The 18,879-nt window shown below is 44.5% G+C and overlaps 1 protein-coding gene across 4 annotated transcripts in view; it reads left to right on the top strand.

Moving 5' to 3' along the window:
• Positions 1 to 18,879, top strand: part of MAML3 (mastermind like transcriptional coactivator 3) — a 202,605-nt gene that overhangs the window by 117,322 nt on the left and 66,404 nt on the right. Inside the window, exon 2 of one of the 4 annotated variants that reach the window (XM_063414982.1) lies at positions 441 to 624. The exons of the other annotated variants lie outside the window; for them this stretch is intronic. Coding sequence (XP_063271052.1) covers positions 529 to 624 — 96 coding nt within the window. The 5' untranslated portion in view covers positions 441 to 528. The remainder of the gene's footprint in view (positions 1 to 440; positions 625 to 18,879) is intronic. 4 annotated transcript variants of the gene reach the window in all.

Below are 18,879 nucleotides of genomic sequence, written 5' to 3'. Positions count from 1 at the left end.
CTGCAGGTATTGGTGCCAAAATCAGGCAGCCCAAAAGGCTGCTCACTTGGCCTACCTACGATGTCTGGTGTGGTTTTGATTTGTAGTTGTTACTCAGGTAGGGGATTTATGTCAAGTGTGGCTCATAATCCAGAATTATATTAATCACATGAGTGTTTAAATTCTGGAAGCTCTGGTTTGGAGTGATCACTTGTTCAAATTGCAAGAAAATAATCCCTTAGCTTTTACTGGAAGATCTGACTGTGGACAGATTTATATTGTTTCTTTCAGTCTGTACAACGCTGCTGCTGATAGTTTCTGTGCTTCTTCTGAAGGAGAAATGAAGGCCAAACAATGCAAATCTTGCCACTTCCATAGGCAGAGCTATCAGGCTGGCCACGATACAGAAGTGCCAAAAGAAACATTATATTTGCTTGGATTTTTTTTTTCTTTTCTCAAAGATTTCTACCGGATTTCCTTGGGTGAAACAGATGCGAGGCAGAAGTGCAGTGGATCAGATGCAAACTGGATAATTAACCGAGAGCTGAAATGTGTAGTGAACTTTCTCACACATCGCCATGCATCCACATCAGCACACTTCCCTGTGAGCTCAGAGAGAGGAGGGCAGCTGTTATAGGAAAGGAGGTATGTGATGGTGTTTCCTACGTAAGAACACTCTCACAGCATGTCCAACGAAGCACAAGAGTTCTGTGGGCCACTGTAGAGCTGGAGTGACCTGGAGGGGATTGGAGACCTGTCCCAGAGCTGGGTGAGGTTTCCTGTAGGCACCGGTGTTGTTTGTGAATAGCATAGCCTCTGAAAAATTACTTTTGGGTTGACATCTGAGTTTTGATACCTGAGTTACCCTTGCCAGTTACTTGAATTGCATTACTCTGATTTATTGATTTATTTGCATTATTGTTATCACAACAGCAAAGGCTCCAGTGTGAGACACAGCTAATGACCAAAAGTGGGGATATTTTCAGCTGTGTGAAACCAAACCAGCCTCCCTTGTCTGTCAGTAACACAGGCCATCAGTCCCTGTGTGCTTTCCAAATCCTGTCCCCTGGGCCACTCAGGGGGTTCTGCAAAGTGCTTTCCAACAGCATCTGATTTACCTCCATTCTTCAGGTTTCTTAAAGACCCCAACCAAAATCACATGTAGCCAGTCAGAGGTTCCTGCTGTAAGTTTATTAATTAATTATTAATTAATGCTTGGGCATATCATTACATTCTCATTAGGTACCTTCAGTGAAGTACAACTGATGGCTTGCCATTTTTGTGCACTGTTAAGTGGCTGATTTTTGTGTGGTAATGACAGTGAATGCCAGTCTAATGTAGCTGATTTCAAGGCAGTAACTATTGATGTGAACTGGCAGGAACAAAAAACATTTCAGAAATGTCTTTCAGTTTCGTGGTACCTGTTCAAAGGTTCTTATCTGCACAGGTCTAGTGTTCAGAAATCTGATACTTGGCATTTTTCAAAACCCAGTTCTTTGTATGTGTAGCTGAGACATACTTAATATTTGAACTGGTCTGGAAATGAAAATGTAGATGGTTGCTTTTGGTGTTTTAGGGGTTTTTTTCTCTCTTGTGTAACTGACAACCTGAAATTCCACTGCCCATGCCAGTAAGTGTAAAGCCTGGGACTGCAAACAAAACATTTACTCTGCCTGTGGTGGTTTGGGTTTGTAATGAGGAAACCTCCTCCAGATTCTCCCTGCAGGAACTGAAGCAGGAAATGGCATCTCCTCCATTTCCTTTACCTCAGCATCACCCTGTGCATCTTCTGATGAGATGATACTTATGGCTGAGAGCACTCAGGGGATTTTTTCTTTCCCCTAGGTTTTTCTCCTGACAAATGTAGTCTCTGTCAATCCTTCCATTTATTTCCCTTGAAAGTGTGAGTTATAAGTGTTCAGGTTTTTTATCTAAACAGATTAGAGACACTGGATGTACAGCAATTTATTACACTTTTCCTCTACAATATTGATTAATAGGAAACTATCTCCATTTTGTAAACCTAGGTTCTAGGTTCCTGGAAAAAGCTATTTTATTCTGAGGAGTGATCAACTTAAACTGTAAATGTATAACTATGCTGTCGTGGTGCATTTTATTTAAAGGGGTTGGGAAGGAGGAAATTCTTGTTGCTTTAAACCTTATTGTGTTCTTTGTGCATTTCCTGGAGTCATATCTCAATGAAGGAAACCAGTCAGACCCTTCAGAGGTACCATTTCAAATCAAACAGGGAAATATGTTTTAAACAAGTAGCAAATATGTAATGTACACCTTCAAGTAACTGAATCTTTAAAAATTGGTAGCAATTTCATTCTGAAATTAAAATCTCCTTGGGGATTTATCTTCAGTGACGCTGTCTACACATGTATTTTGTCCTGTGTGTCAGAGAGTGTGTGTTGTGTGGTCCAGGGCCCAGTGCCCAAGGAGGTTCTAGGCTGAAGGGAACAAAAACTGGAAGTCACTGAAATGAGGTGGGAGCTGGGGAGAGGCAGACCTGGAACAAGCTGAAGGTACCACTGGCTCCCTTCCTTGAGTCCCAGGATGTCTCCACAGAGGTTCACCAGCAGCATATGGGAAGACAGTGGGTGGCAGATGCTCTGGTTGCAGTGCTGGAGTTAAGAGAATGAAAACAACCTCCAGCACACCTTGTGTTGTTTAACAGCCTAGTCTGTCTTTGGTGGTGTAGCTGAGGAATTGAAGATTATCAGCTCACCAGCACGGTGGCTCTCAGGAGGCAGGAAAGCTTGTTGAGAGCTCCAAGGATAAGCAGAATGCCAGGATGCAAAAGGAGACAGCAAAGAGCTTCATTCCGTGTTGGGGATGACACCCATGTGTAGGTGATTGTGAGATTGCAAAGCTCTTCTCTGACTGGAGCAAATACTGATATTCCTCGTGGGATGCTGTGCTAGACCTTCCCGTGGGACTACATCTGCAGCTTCCTCTCACTGCTGCATGTAAGCAAGTGGGAAATCCACCTTCCTTGTCAATCAGAGCTTCCCCAGTAGCACCAGAAGAACAAAACTGGCAGGATTCTTGGCAGTTTTGCCACTGCCCATAGGGTACTGATTATCCTTAATGAGTCTTATTGATTTCACGGTGCTGCTTCTTGGGAGCAGCAGCAGCCTGTCTGCAGACTCAGAAACACAAGCACATCAATGGTCATGTTTGGGAAGTTATCTGTGCAGTCACGTGGGCTGGAGTTTTTGTTCTTGTTGTGTTGTTTTGTTCAGATTAAAGGCTAGGTTCTGCAGCAGTTGATTTTAAGAGCCATATCCTTCCCCAGTCTCATCAGGAAATCATTCCACTTAGCACTGGTGAATAGGTGAGTGGGTTTCTCAAGCCCTCACATAAACTGTATTCTCAGCTTGAGGAGAGTGAAGGAGTTACAGATAATGTGACAAGAGCCTCTCGGGGATCTCTGGGTGTGATGCTTTCAAGACAGCCTGGTTTTTGTTTTGGCATTGGTTAGGCACTGGCTGCTGCACTGCTCCACCCAGGACAATGGTGCTCTTTGCCCTATCTTCTTAGTAACAACCTTTGTTCTAAGGTGTGGAAATTAAATCTCTGAATTCCAAGCCCTAAATGAAGAGCAGTGTGTGGAAAGATTCCCCTTTACCTAGACATTATGTCTCCAGCTCATCCTCCCCCCTACCCCAGCTCTGGCAAGGAATACCAGCAAAAACAAATGCTGTTTGTTTGTGTGTTGCTGTAAAACTGAAAATAAGAAAGTTACTGTGCTTTTTATCTCTCCTTCTTTTTTTTTTCTCTCTCTCTTTTTTTTTTTTTTTTTTTTTTTAATAAATAAAACGAATGTTTCCCAACACTTTTACCCTCTTAAAGCTCCTCATTTCTGTCAAAACCCCCATCAGGCAGTCACTCTCTAACTAGATGTACTCAGGTTGCCTGTGGCATCCTGTTGCTTGCCCGGAGTTTGGAGTCTGCAGGGGGTTTTGCAGCTCCAAGAGTAATTCTAGAGCAGGAAAGGTGAGATTTTGGGATTAACTCCATCCTCTCTCCACAAGTTGTTTTCTTAAATTGTAAGAAAATAAATAAAGAAGCAATCCCTGCTGCAGACAGCCCTTTTCAAAACTAGGCAGTGCTCCTTCTCCTTCCCTCCTTGCTGCAGTGTGGAGGGTGGCAGTGTCTCCCAGTGGGAGCGATGGCAGTGGGGTGATATTCATCGTTCAGTAATCAGCTAATTGGCACAACGCTCTGCCTCTCAGCCTGCCCTTCTTAGCTTCACACTGGATTTCTGACCCCGGAGAACTTTGCTGTGAAGGGACAGCTTGATCCTTAAGCCCATTAGGCAGATGCCAGCCCTGGCTGGGGCAGTGGTCAGCACTGTGGCCATGGGCTGGTGCCAGTTCTTCTCCTGGCTGTGCCCTTCTCCAGGTCAAACTCGGCCCCAGTGCTGGGCATTCAGCTCTGAGGAGGACAGGTTCACCCTCAAAGATATTTTCTCCTGATTCCCAGCTGTACACACAATCCCTTCCCTGCAGCATAGAAGGGAGAGGAAAGTTTTAGCTCCCGCCCAGATTCGGAGCTGTGGAACACAGCTAGGGGCAGCATGCCAAGCTTGCTGCCGTGCTGGCCTCATCTGGTGTGGCAAATCCCCTTTTCCGAGGTTCCTGAGTGTAGCTGCGGCCACAAAAAGTGCTTGGAAAACTTTCCGTATCATTTGGAAAGCCACTCTCAGAATAAGGCCATCTTACAGAGTCTGTTTAAAATTAAAGAAAAAAATATAAAGTATAAAATGAAAACATTCCCTTGCTACGTCCTCTCCTTATCTTTCACTTAAAAGTAAAGGAAGTAGAACACTTTAAAGCAGCTTTGTTTCTGTGGATTAAATGAACTGAAATGCCTCTTCTTTCTCCCTTGACTTTCTGCCCTCAGCCAGGTAGAGAGTAGGTGCATTGAAATATTGACTATCATTAGTCCAAGATTTGGGTTTTTTTCATCTCTCAGTGAAGCACAGATCATTTTTGGTTACCACCAGCCCTCTATCAGAGCTGCTCCTGTGTAACACTTCCCTTTTGATATGACAATGACTTTGTACAGAGGGAAGGACCTTTAGCAGGGGAAGAATTGTTTCAAGAATCGATGAAGGATGAAACAAAATTGGCAGCATATAATTTAAAATTTAAAAAAATAATAAAAAAAAGGAACAATGGGGGGAGGGAGGAAGGAGAGCACAACTTGGCATGTGGATGAAGGAGGGAAGGGATGAAGATGGAGAGGGGAGGAGGCAGGAGAGCAGCGCTACCAGGCCAGCTTTAAACCCTCCTAACAATGCGCAGTTGCTGTCCCCAGCCCGCCCATTGACTTCCTCCTGCCCTCCGCGGGCCTGGCTGCAGTGAAACCTCGAGTCTTCCTAGTGATGCTGAACCGAAATCAGATTTTGCTTTTAGTTGTTCAATCAAATTTTCCTTCCTTGAGCTTAGAAGGCACACTTGGGACTTTATAGTAATTGCCTCCCCACGCTGAAGTGCTGATACCTTTATTGGATTGGCATAGGGTTTCAGAGGACTGTGTTTAACATGCAGTGAGCCGCAGCAATGCAAACAGCTCCAGTGTTTAAACAAGCATCCATTAGTCCAGGAAACAAGACAGTGCCAGCCCATTTGGTGCTCTTTAGAGCTGGCAGCTTCAGGGGAAGGGTGCAGCAGGGCTTGCCAGGGGAGTCACAACTGCAGTGTCAGGAAAACAAGCAAAACATCTCTGTAGGTTGGTGAGAAATGAGCTGTGAGGGGGGGAACACTTGCGACTGGGGACATGTGCAAAGCTCATTAATATCTCATTATGTTCGAATTGCAGTCTCCCAGAAGATTGGCATTAATGTGTGATGTGCTGGATAGGAAGGGGCTACAGGAGAGCAGCAGGGATATTTTAAGCAAGCTTTTTTTTATTCTTTTTTTTTTTTTTCCTTTACATTGAAGAAGCAGAAAAAAATAGCATGTGCCAGCAAACCGTGATGTTTTGTGCATCAGCCCAATACAGTGCACTTCATCAAACAAGAACAGTGCTCAGTTGGGCTTATCATAGCACCCACTAGCATCTTTCAATATTTCCAATAAACCTCCTTTTTTTTTCAGCACTGCTTGAGTCAATTGTAAAGTTTGGCTCAGTGTGAAATTTCCAACATTCAGCCCATCTCAGCCCACCATCCTCCCCAGCTGGAAGGACTGGGGAGTCCAGGGGGTACTTAGACTTTTTTTTTCCCCTCCCATGAGTTTGTAGGTAGAATGTCCCAAATATTTTTTCTCCTGCTCCTATACTGAAATAGCTTTTGTTTCATCTTTAACTGGAGCACTGCAGTCATTAGCTTATCAGCTGATAAGCTGCAGTCATTAGCTTATCAACTGACATCAGTGCCTGTACTTGCTTCTGCAGGACCACAACATTTTTCTGATAAGATCTTGCCTGCCATGTTACTGGGGAAAGACCCATTCGTTTCAGAGCCAGTTATTCCCTGACTTTCTGCATCTGAACATATAAAATCCTCTTAAAAAAGAAAAGGCAGCTGCCAACAATGGCTTATCTAAAGAAGAACAGCCAAGGACTTTATGCAGTGGGAGCACCCCGCTGTGCTCCCAGTTGCTGAGCTGGGAAGACTGGAGTCATGGGAGGGACAAAGAATGTGCTTCCTTTGTGCTCTGCAGCACTGGGCTTCCATAAAGAACTGTTTTACCAAGAAAACCTATGGGTTTTGCTTTCCTGCAGACATCTACTCATTCTGTGATTGCACACAAAACCCATTTGAATAGGTGGTGTATTGGAGGAGATGTTTATAGCCAAAGTGTAGGAAAATCTTTCTTCTTCCAATCCTTTTATGCTACAAGAGCAAAACAACAGTTAAATTAGTCCTGACTCTTACAGAATGTGTGCAAGCCCATAGATCTTGGTTCAAACTGCTTATTATGTTTGAACTTTATTGCCCAGGCTATTTGTTATGTGTTTATTCTTCCTAGTAAACTTTCTTTTCCTTTTATGAAACAATATTGGAGCCCTCCAGTGGCCAAACTAATCATTCTGAAGAATGGAGTTCAAGTTCTGCCAACGAAGTTGATTTTTTTTCTCCTTCCCTATTAAAAAATTAATTTGGTGATCTTTTTATATGCAGAATTTATGTGGAGTTAATTTGAGCCACAGCATCATATGTGAAAAGTAAGAAAACCTAGGAAAAAGAACAAATAGTCTCTTTTCCTTTCTAGGATCTCCATATATTTATTCTTCTATATTTTAAAAAAATTAATGAGTTTTTTGTTTAAATAAATTCTGTTAGATTTCATTTTCAGAGAGGATCCCATTACATATATGAGGCAGAGAAAATGCCCTTTGAGTGTCATAATTCACATTTTCTTAAGTGACTTTTATCAGTTCTGTGACTTTATCTTTGATGTCACTGGTCTGTTCTCTAGCAAAACCTAATTTTTCAACAGGACATCATCATTTGTATCAAGGGCCTCAGCACATTGAAGATTTTGGCCTCAAGGCTCTCTCATCTGTGGCTCCTACTGGTGTCTTTCACTTTCCATGTGAAATAGAAACTCATTAAATATATAAAAAATAGTTTTTAATCACATTTTTTGTACTGGATATTAGTGAGAGGAGTTCTCATTACAAAGGATGTTGAGATCCTAACAGCTAAAATTGCTTATTTATGCCTCCTCATGTTTGGTGTGGTAGTTATCACAGTTCTTCCTGCTTCCAAATTGTCATGACAGTCTTTCAAAATGCAAAATCGGATGTGTAGGTTTAGATTGTGTTAGAGCTGCATGTTTTGGGTGGAAGAGGAGGACGAACAGGGGAAGAGGAGAAAGCGTGGTTAATTGGTTGTATTCTAATCAGATGACCACAATCTGGCATTCAGTCCATGTTCAAAAAGTAGTAAAGCAAGGGACTGCTTTAAGGTTGTTTTTTTTTTTTTTTTTGCACCAATTCCTCTTTTTTTAGGAGCTACTGGAAATGAGTTTCTACCACATTGCATTGTATAGCTGCCGCTTTGTAAAATCATCTATTATCAAAATGCTTCATAACAAGAACTTTGAAAATGCCATAAAGGGAGAGTTCTGTTTGTTTTATTTCAGTAAAGATCTTCTAAGTAGCATTTCTTCTGCAAACACTGTAGGTACAGGAACAGGAGTGTTGGGTCATCTCAAAGGGGCATTTAGCCCCTTGCTCTCAGTGAGCAAGCAGAGTGTAAGAAACAGAGCAGACACACAGTCAGCCCTTCCTGGCACATCTTCCAGCTATCCCAGGTCTGAGAACCCCTTCCTGTACACAGTTGGCTTTTGCAGCCCCCTGCATGTGTGAAGAGGGGCTCTTCTTGTCCTGAAGAGTGCAGCGAAATGAGGAAAGCCAAGAAAAGAGCTGTAGCAGAAGCTGCTTGTTTGCACTGCACACAGGGGGCATGTTATGCACATTCCAGTAGATGGAATTCCTAGAGCAACCCTGGGCTCTGTCTCCTTTCATGTTTTTCGTGTGAGTTTGAAAATTGCTGGGGGAGACGAATGCCCTGCTCTAATTCACCTTTTGAGGAAACTGCTAATGAGGTCAGTTTTTCTCGTGGCTTTATTCAAGACCATAAACACCAGCAGGGCTGGGAAGAAAGCAGTGGGAAAGGTGGGGAGAGGCTGTTTGCAGAATATGAGCGTGCACCAGGCGGGCAGAGGCCCTGCAGCTGGCACAAGGAAGGCTCATGTTCCAAGGCTGCCTCACACTGTGAGGCTGTGAGAGCTGAACTGGGACAGGAAAAGGAAAAAGATGGGACTGTGCAAGGGGGGAGCGAATGTTTCCCACCTGTCTGATGCACATTGCACAGCCAGCTCCCTGCACATTTCTGTGTGGCACCTTGTCCCTTGATTGTCACAGCCTCCTCCGATCCTGCCACCCTGGAGGGAGCTCTGTGGCTCCAGCAGAGCGCGGGGAAAGCAGAGGAGGCAGGGAGCAGTCGTGGCTCTGAGGCAGCAGCACAAGAGCAGCTTTATCCCCAGGGAGGGCTCCATGTGTGCCTTTACTAGCAGAGCTTGCAGCCAGGAATGCCAGAGCACACAGGCTGTCTGCAGCCCTGCTGTGCTGGGACAAGAGGAGAGAGAATCTCTGCACTTCTGTGGTTTGCTGTGAATCCTTGTGGTTTGAACCTCTGCTCCACAGTAGCTGCCTGGGGAGATTGCATTCCCAAGAAGGGTGCTGTGCCCTGTCGTGCTCCCTCCAGCTCCTTAGGGAGCCTTTCACCCAGGGCCCACTTAATAGTTCTCTGTTGGTAACATTTCCATGCCCTGTGCAGAGAAAACTTCGTTGGGTAGGTTTTGCTGCTGTAGAGAGACATGGGGAACTCTCAATGGGAGAAATATCTGCTTTAGTTCCAGGCATTGCAGTCCTTCCTCATTAGCAGGGAGAGGAGAAGGCTGTCACTACTTTACTGAGTCAGGAAAATCTGTATTTACAGTGTTGAAGGGTTCTAATATAGTTATTGCAGGTCTGAATTTGGAGTTTGGCAATATCAGAAAGCTTTTGAGTTTGGGGAAAAAAAAAAAAGAAAGAAAATAGTAATGACTTATGTCCCCAGATACAATGAAATCATGGTCCCCTGCAAATCCTACAGCCACACTATTCAAAGTTGTTCTTGGCCTCAAATCATCCACCTGGCATTGAAAAAAAGTCAGTCTCAGGCAGCTGTGCATTTAAAGCTGGGCCCTTACTGTAATTCTGAAATATGCTAATTGCCAGGCTTTTATTTTCATTTGACTGTTTTGAAAAGCTTAGAAGAAAGGAGGAAAAATAAAGGAGTTGTGTAAATAGCCCTAGGAAAAACCTCAACCTGCTGCCCATGTAATTTCCTTTAAAAACAAATTTTGTGCAATGGGAAACTGTATCACAGCAGATTTGCACACAATCCTATATGCCCCATATCTATGTGATTTTATATAATTTCTTTAGCATGCTTGCTCATTGTTGCAGTTGTTACTAAGGTTGCTATAATTGTCATTAAAGAAGGAGGAAGTGCTTGCTTAACCCAAAGCTTGTCTATGGTTCCCTGTGTGTCTAATTAAAAATACTTTTTTTTCCCTCTCTGTAGACTTTGCTTAGACCATCATGGTTGTAACACTGCTTACTGTTTATCTGGGATTTAAACTGAAGCTCCCCCTGCTAGCTCTCCCTTTCTCCTTGCCTCTTAAATAACCCAGAAGTGATTGAACACATAAATTAGTTACCAAGCAAGAATCTGGAGCTGCACAACTTCTTTCCTTTGGCAAGGCAAGAAAGTAACACTTTTTCCAAGAGTAAATGTAGTATCATTATTATAGGCCAAATTGTGACGATTTCAAGCTTATTTTCTTGGAGTTTAGTGGAACAAAATTGAAGCCTTTGGAAATGAAACTGGGGAGCAGAACCAATCCACACAGACAGAAATCTTTACTGAACACAGATGTCAACAGCAGTAGCATGTAATTAGTGCCTAATTGTGACTGGGCAAATAAGGGTGGCTTGGGGAGAGTCCAGGTGGAGGCATCTGACTGTGGATGTGTCTTTTTCCTGTAGTTACCAAGAAAAAGACACTTTCTGGAGCATGATTTCTCTCATTTCCATCTGGGCCTGGTAGAGGGGGTATGAATTGCATTCTTGAGACTGGAATGACTTGACCTTTTTTTTGCCTGCACCTTTCTTGTGGTGCCTGCAAGAGTTCCCAGACTCCATGTCCTGTTCATGGCTCCTCGTACACACCCCTTCTTTTTCCTGAATAAGAAAAAAAGGAGATAAAAAAGCACATTGAGCTGACAAGATATATTTTGTATTCCCGTTGGCTGGGGACGGGATTTGGGAGATTTGAGTCCAATTCTAATCCTGCCACTGACTTAATATACAGCTTTAGGCAGCTCCCTGCTCTGTTTTCTGAAGTGATATTTAGAGGTTTAATGTATGTTTGCATCTGAATGACAACATTTAAGTGATAAGTGATGGGGGGAAGGGGTTGACACTCAATTAGGTTTGTTTTTCTTTTTAGATGCATCTCACCTATATTTTTCCCTGAGACCAAAATCCACATAATTCTAGTAGTAGACCAAGAGCACTGTGTCTTCAGACTAACGAATTAAAAGCACTTAGTACTAGGTGGCTTATCATTCCTACAACAGGAGAAAAAGGAGGGAAAGAGAAAAAGAAAAATAAGATTAGTGCAAGTCCATTGTATGAATTCACACGGGTTTCTAATGCATTTCTGTGGCTTATCTAACAGCAAATTGTGATGTCTAGTGCTTCAAGGGGTTTAGGAAAGAACTGTAGTGTTCTCTGTGTAGTGTTCTCTGGTCTTTACCTACAGTCAGTGCTTTATTGTCTTGCACTTATTTAGCACTGTTAAGGGCACAAACTTTCAGTGGTGAATGGGACTTGAAGTCTAAAATTAATTTTAATTAGCTGCTAATATATGCTTAGCATGCAGAGAGTGCTGAGATTAAAACCCATGTGAGTATCATGGGCAGTGACTACATGTTCGTGTTTGCAATTCTGTGGAAAAAGCAGGGAATTTTTTTGACAGCAAAAGGAAAAAAGTGAAAAAAAAAAACCCACCAGTGTTGTGTACACTGGGAATGTACAGACATCTATGGCATTATGTGTTGCAATTCCTTCCCTTGGAGGGCTGTTTTCAAAATACACAGATGGGTAAAAGTGCCTGGCTGTAGTGTGGTGCATGGGCACAGCTAAGAGGGAATGTGACCCAGAAGAGTGCCCACCTTTCCCCTGGTAATCTTTTTGGTTTGTGTGGAGAGATCCCAAAACCTGACACAACTCTGGGATTTGGGAATCCTCCTGCCATTGCTGCCATGTGTTCAGCACTGTGTATATTCAGCATATTCAGAGTAGGATGGGAGAGAGGAAGAGGCTTATTCTGGGATGGAGACAGCTGCTGTGGATGAAATAAAGAAGACCTGAGGAAAGGTCTTGGTCTGATGTTGTCATTCATTGCACAAACCATTCTTTGTATTTTTGGTTGCATAATGTACTCGAGGTGAACCATGTGCTAAATATTGTGCTGAATCAGGGCCTTCATTTGCTTAAATTTTTTTTCTTTACACTTCATCAGTGGACTTAAATAGAACATTTGCAGTTCACACCACACAGCAGGTCCAGCTTTGTGAGTCTGTGACTCTGGGAATTGCTGGGAGCTGGGAGAGCAGGAGTGCTTTTCCATTAGTTGTACTGCGTGCCTTTGTGGGACCTGAGGTCAGCTTGAGCTGGAGGTACTGAGGCCTCAAAGAGCTAAAGTTTGTATGGCCATATTTAGGCCAAATCTGCTGTTCAGTGCTGTCAGGCCTTTAGCCCATGGCAAATAGCTCCCAAACTGTGCTCAGAATAACTAGAATATGTTTGGGGCATCCTATACAGTCCTTTGATTCCTTGAGTCTTCACAGATCTTCAGTGATCCTGCTTTTTTATTTTTTCCCAGTATTGGCTATAACTTGTATTGAAGCCAAAAAATTAATGCAAATAGGAGTTGTTCCATCAGACATAGTGTCTATCTCTGAAGAAATTTGGATGCTGAAGAAATGACCTTATCAATGCATCCCTAATTCCTAGTGAGCTTAATTCACCCTGGGTGAGTGTGAGGATTCAGCTTGGGTGAGTGTGAGGATTCACCCTGGGTGTGTTCAAGGCCAGCTTGGATGGGGCCCTAAACACCCTGGTGTGGGCTGTTGTCCCTGCCCATGGCAGGGAGGTTGGAACAGGATACTCTTTCCAGACCTCAATTCCAGCAAATTCTTTCCAGCAATCTTCAATTCAGGATTGAGCCATGGGTTTTGTGCAGGAGTCTTTCAAAACTGCTGCTGCTGCTGCCTGTGTTCTCTTCAAGAGATAGGCAAAGTCAAGACAGACAACAAGTTCCTGCATTACTCTTTTTTTCTAGAGATGGATCAAGCTGATTGTGCTGATCAGCAAATTGTTTGACTGAGGGAAAAAGCTGTCTCTGTTCTATTTTGGGATTTTCAGTTATTTGATTTTATTATTTATTTTTTAAATGGTCAGTAGCTTAGCACAAACTTATTTCCAAACTCATCTGTCCCATGTTGGATTTTTTTTCCCTTTCCCCAAAAGACGTCTCATTACTATGCAAACAATTAAAATGTAGAAAAAATATGAGGATTAATTACCATGCCAAACATTCATTTCTCTCTCCTTCCCCCATGCTTGGGTCTTCTTTGCAATGCTCACTGTGTTATTAATTGTTCAATCTGTACTTGGATATCCTGCCCTCCTTTAAAGGTATTTGTCCTTATAGAGCAATCTTCAGCTGACCCATGTCCTCAGCCACGCTGCCCATTCAGGCACAGGGAACAGATGGGGAAGAGGAGGCCAAATTCACCATTTTGTTTGAGCACAGTATGACTGATGTGTGATGTTACCCCAGGAGGGTGACTAAAATGTGTGGGCTTGAACAGGGACAGTGTACAGACTACGTGGCTCTCATTTCCTACCTTTGCCAGTTGTATGAAACAATTTGCTTCAAAAAGCGTGAACTTGAACTTGGCCATGTGGAAGAATCCCTGAAATTACTCAGTCCACACTGATCTGAGGAGGTGGAAGGTGCTGCTTCATGCACCTGTGGAGTAAGTGGCTATGTTGCCATGAGGTGACTGTGTTGGGAGTTCACACCACTGATATGAACGGAACACAACTGTGCCATTTCTGAGTTCAGCCTTCTGTCACTTGCTATCTGTCTCCTAGAGATCATGCACTAGACAGGCTTTGGTAGTAAAAGAGATCCAGTAGAAACTCACAGTCCATGGAAATCTGGTGTCATCAGGGGACAACTGTCATGCCTGCACCATCTCTTCCGGCTCTTTCTTGGGAGTTTCTCTGAGAATATTCTGGAGTGATATATTATGTATGTAGATTGTGCCATGGCGGTATTTTGCAAGCAGCTGGAAGGTAATTTGCTTGCCCTAAGCACAGGAAGGGCTTTTCCCTTACATCAGTGAGACAAGGTTTTAGTCTGTCAGTTCTGAAGTCAGGAACAGAGCTCACATCCTACTGGGTGCCTTAATGACACAGAAAGGAGAGGCTGTGTCACAGAGCTGCTCCTCCTTTGCAGAGGACAGCAATGCTTTCATGTCTCACATCCCCCTTTGCTAGGCAGGCAGGATGCCATCAGCACGATTTGTGCTCATCCAAGGATGAACTGGGACAAGATTTTCCCCAGGAAACCATTCCTCGTGTCACATACCCTGTTTAAAGAGCTACTGAGTAGCTGTGGTGCATGTGCAACTACTCTGTGTGTGTTGTTTTGCTGCTTCTTAGTTTAAAACACAAGAGGTTCCTGCATTTCTTTTCTACCCTGATTTGTAGTTCTTTGGCAGACACAGCTTTAATAATCTCCAGTGTCTGCTTTTTATCATTACCCTCTCCTCTGTCCAGATACAAAGCAAATTGGAAAGGGTGAAGACTTACCAGAACAACTCCCAGACAAGTCAATTGGAGGCTGCCTGACTAAATCCTCCTAATGCACCTTGAAAATGCAGCTCATGCCATCTGCAAGGACACCTTCAGAGAGAGCAGAGCTCGACTGCTGGGTGTGAGAGGCAGGAGCAGGCACTGCCAGCTCAGTAGTTGAGCTTGTAGGCTCTTAGCACCTTCCTAAGACTTTTGCACAGATGGAGCAGTGCTGGCACTCCCAAAGCAATGAGGTTAGTGCTTTGCCAGTGTTTATCCCGTTGGGCCAAAGTGGGATTAAATTAGATCTGAAGAGGAGTAAACCATGTAGATCATACACTTGGGCAGGAAGGCTCTTAGACAGTGATAGCAACATCCCATTCATGAAATAATTCATGCTCTAAAGTTCACTTAAACTTGCTGTGCAATGTCTTTGCACTCAGCTTTTCTCAAGCTGCTGTATCACACACCAGCATCCTTACCGGGCTGACTGAGGGCAGGTGGAGTCACAGAATTTACCTGGTTTGACTTCCCCAGTGCTGTTGCTGTTCTGCTCTGATGCAGTGCCTTTTTTTGTTCCCTTCTCCCCTGTTCTGTGCTTGATCTCCCAGTGTGATCCAGTTCCTGCTGGTGCCCTGACAGCTGGCAGGCAGCTCTAGCAAGGGGCCTGTGCTGCCAGCTTTGCATCCAGGCCTCTTTACTCTCACTCTTCAGAGAGCAACCCTTCCTGTCTGACTGGCTAAAATATGAGGAAGTGCATTGTTTTCCTCTCTGCTAACTCTTGCAGGTTTACCCAGTGCCTTGATCATAGTTTTACTACTACTGGGAGGTATTTTGTTCTTCTGGTGACTGACGGCAAAACCAAGGGTGATGACAAGAGACCCCACAGGCCTTTGCAGGGTAAGGGGCAGAAGGCTGACCCCTTTCCTGAGGCAGAGGTTACTCTGTGAGCCTGCAGAGATGAAGAGGTTGCTGGCTAGGTTGGCAGGACGAGATTTTACCAACTTCAGACAGATTTCACAACGTGAGTTTCCTGTATATTTGAAACATTGCCCTGGCCAGTGAGAGCTGGGCAGCCAGGCCTAGCATGGAGAAACACAGCACGTGTTTTAAATGAGCATTTGTGCTCCAAAATCAATTTGCTACATCAGGCCTTATCCAGAGAGGTATCAGGCCTCAGTGCCAGGCTTTCAGCAGCATGAAGGAATTAAGATAGTAGGGAAGTGGTTGGATGTGTGAAATACTTTCATTTGTGGGAAGTGGTGATCTGTAACTCACCTTCATATTCCTTGGCTGCTTGTGTGAGTCCAGCTCCAACAGGGGATTTTGAAAGGCTGTCCTCTGCTCCCCACCAGCTCTGCAGGACACTGCAGGTGTCATTGGGAGGCCACTGTGGAGCTGGTGGACTTAAACCACAGGTGACAAGATGTGGCTGTACCTCAGGCAGTGGTGCTCTGGCAACACTGACTTTTGAGTGGCAGCACAGAGGTGATACAGCAAGGAGGTGTGTGCAAAAAGCCCTTTCAAGTGGTGAATTTCTGGCATGCAAATGGCAATGCTGATTATTCCTTACTGATCTTAGACGCTGTCATGTCAAATCCACTTGCTTAGTGTCACTTCACAGCCACCCCTGGGACACTTCCTAAATTGTTGATAGGATTTGAGTGCGGCACAAGAAGTTAGGTAGCAGACTTGACTCAGTCTTTAGGGTGCAGGCTGGAGACTGCTGAATTGGGGTGATATTTGGCAGAGCTCATGGTAAGTAATCCCTGTTGGAGGTAGAGAAGTATCAAGATCTTTCTGGAGAAGAAGGGAGAAGAAAGGGGGGCAAACTCAGACACACTGGTGCAAGGGGGAGTAGAAACCCTGGAGAAAGGCCCAAGACTTGAATTCATTTCATGGAAAGGAACTGAAGGTCATGATGGCTGATGAGCCAGACTGATTCAACATGAAGAACTGAATAGATCAGTTTTTAACAGAAAGAGTGACAGAAGAGCATGTGGAGAAGATAATAGCCCTTGTTTTTTTGTAAACATGCACATCCTCTGAGGGGATGGACTTTGGGCTTTGGCTGGTTTCTCTCCTTTCCCACAGGGAGCCAAGACAGCTCCAGAGCAGGGCACATTCAGCAGAGCTGGGGAGCCAAGTGGACCAGACCTCTCAGAATTGTTGCCCTTGTCTTGTATAGAAGTGGCTGGAGCTGCCCTAGGGAGAGAAAAGTCGGTGGCTACATGAAGCTGGTACAGAAAAACATCTGTAAAAGTGACATCAGCCTCCTTATGAGGGCCTCACAGAGGAGAAGTGGACCTGTGTTACCCTGTGAATCATGTCCAGCTTCTACTGCCATAAGAGAGAATTCAGCCTCTCCTTCCCCACCTCCCTCTGGTTTTTGTGTTGTGTTTTTTATATTTTTTTAAGGAGCAGTGGAGGGATGTTGTGCTGCCACAGCCCCGGTCACTCCCGTGTGGGCCTGGAGCAGCCCCCACCGCAGGCAGCTCTGCGGTGGAGGATGGGCTGCGAGTGGCTCGGCTGTTGCTATAACAACAGTACCTCTGTCTCATTGCTTTTGAAAAATGAATCGCTGCTGGGGAGACGAAGCGGAGCAGCTTCTCCTCACAGATGAAAGCCCTGCTGACAGCCTCCACACACTCCTGTTTATCTACTGGGTCTGTCACGGTGTGTCCGAGACCTCCGCGCAGCATTTTGGGGTGGGCTGCAGGAGGCTCTTTGGGTCGGTGTGTGTTTGCATGCACAGCCTCTGTCCCCCTGCCTCTCCTCCAACTGAAAGCCATTTAAAAAGTCAACCTGCCAAAATTTGACCTTTTCTCACTCTGCAGCTGGAGTTTTTCCAAAGGCATATAAAGAATCGAGAGTCCTGCTTCACCCTCCTGTGCTTTGGGGTAGAAAACTGCAGTGGAATGGAGAGTCATGAGCCAAATATTTTGTGTGAATAAAGATAAAGGCTTATGAAGCTGGAAGGGGGTTATTTCAATATTTTACTTTGATTTTGATATTTTCCTTTTATTTTTGGTGTCAACAGTCCCTGCTTCCAGGGATGGGACATCCACAGCTTGTCTGGTCAGCCTGTGCCAGCGCATCACCATCCTCACAGGAAAGAATTTCTTCCTAATATCTAATCTAAACCCACTCTCTGTCAGTTTGAGGCCATTACCCCTTGTCCTATCACCTGCAGAAAGTCCTTCTCCAGCTCTCTCGTAGGCCCTTTGGGTACTGGAAGATGCTGTAAAGGTCTGCCCAGAACTTTGTCATCTCCAAGATGAACATCCACAGCTCTCCAAATTCAGGGTTTTAGGACCAGTCACCAGAGGAGGAGACTGGCCATGTGGCAGAGGCTGTGGTTACAGAGCAGCTGGCCTATGTGGCACCACAGAAGCCACAAGGGTGCAGGAATTTCTGCCTGCGGGAGGCTTGGCAAACACTGGCTTTGTGCAAGGCAGAGCAGGCAGCAAAGTCTGGGTCACTTATGCCAACAGTGACCCACTGGGGACTCTTATTCACATGTTAATTGTTTTCCCACATTGCTCCAGTGCAAATCAAGGAATTGATGGTCTGCTTAGACTCATAGCCTGGCCTTTCTGCTTGCTTCTCTGCAAGGAGCAGCCTCACCCGTGCCTTGGTGTCCCGTTCCTGCTCAGCAGTGCCTGTGCCGGTCACATCCCCCTGCACTGTGTGCTGAAAGAGGCCAGGCTGGCCCGAGGGGCACGACAAGGGCACAGCCTTCCCACAGCCACTCCCTCCAAAACCTGGGCAAGAGACGGGTTTGCTTGCCCGTCTCACACACGGGATGAAAGGGGAACCTGCCCTCTGGGATGGGAGAAATAAATGGGGTCTGGATTGTGAGAAGAAAGAAGGTTGAGGACCTCTAGGTTAGGGAAGGGGTGGGAGCTGCGTATCTGGGACTTTCCTACCAGTAAGAATACTTTAAAAGCTGATAAAATCTTTCAGTATTTTGTCTTCTATTGTTCTAGTATCAAGGATGCAAGTGTGTCCTGAAGGCGTTTGCTAGAGCTGTGACCTCTTTGCTTCCTCCCCTCCCCACTATTGTTTTTTGCCTTAGCTGAAGAGAGATGCTTTTTTTAGCCTCGTACATAAGTAAAGGACTCAGCTTGGGTGTGAGTGGGGAGGACTGTGGCTTGCTACAGTTCTTTGCTGTGCTTCTATAACCTGACTTAAAGCTGATGTTAATATCCTCTTTTTTAAAAAAATCTTATATTCCAATTTATTTGCTCTTCTGTAGACTTGGCTTGCTGTTATTTCTGTTAGCTATTTATGTTTTATGTTAGTTCCTAGCACATAGCTGATTTCCTTTTTTTTGTTATTTGACTGAGTTAACATTTATGCAAAGTGCCTTCTATTTTCTAGGGTGGATATATTTTTTTCTCCCTTAAAAGGGATTCTCAATATGTTAGCCAAGAACACAGGGCTAATCAAATG

The sequence above is a fragment of the Prinia subflava genome, chromosome 18, assembly GCF_021018805.1.
Source record: "Prinia subflava isolate CZ2003 ecotype Zambia chromosome 18, Cam_Psub_1.2, whole genome shotgun sequence".
NCBI classification, from domain to species: domain Eukaryota; kingdom Metazoa; phylum Chordata; class Aves; order Passeriformes; family Cisticolidae; genus Prinia; species Prinia subflava.
Note: the sequence above shows the minus strand (reverse complement) of the source record. Positions and strands in the feature narration are given on the sequence as shown.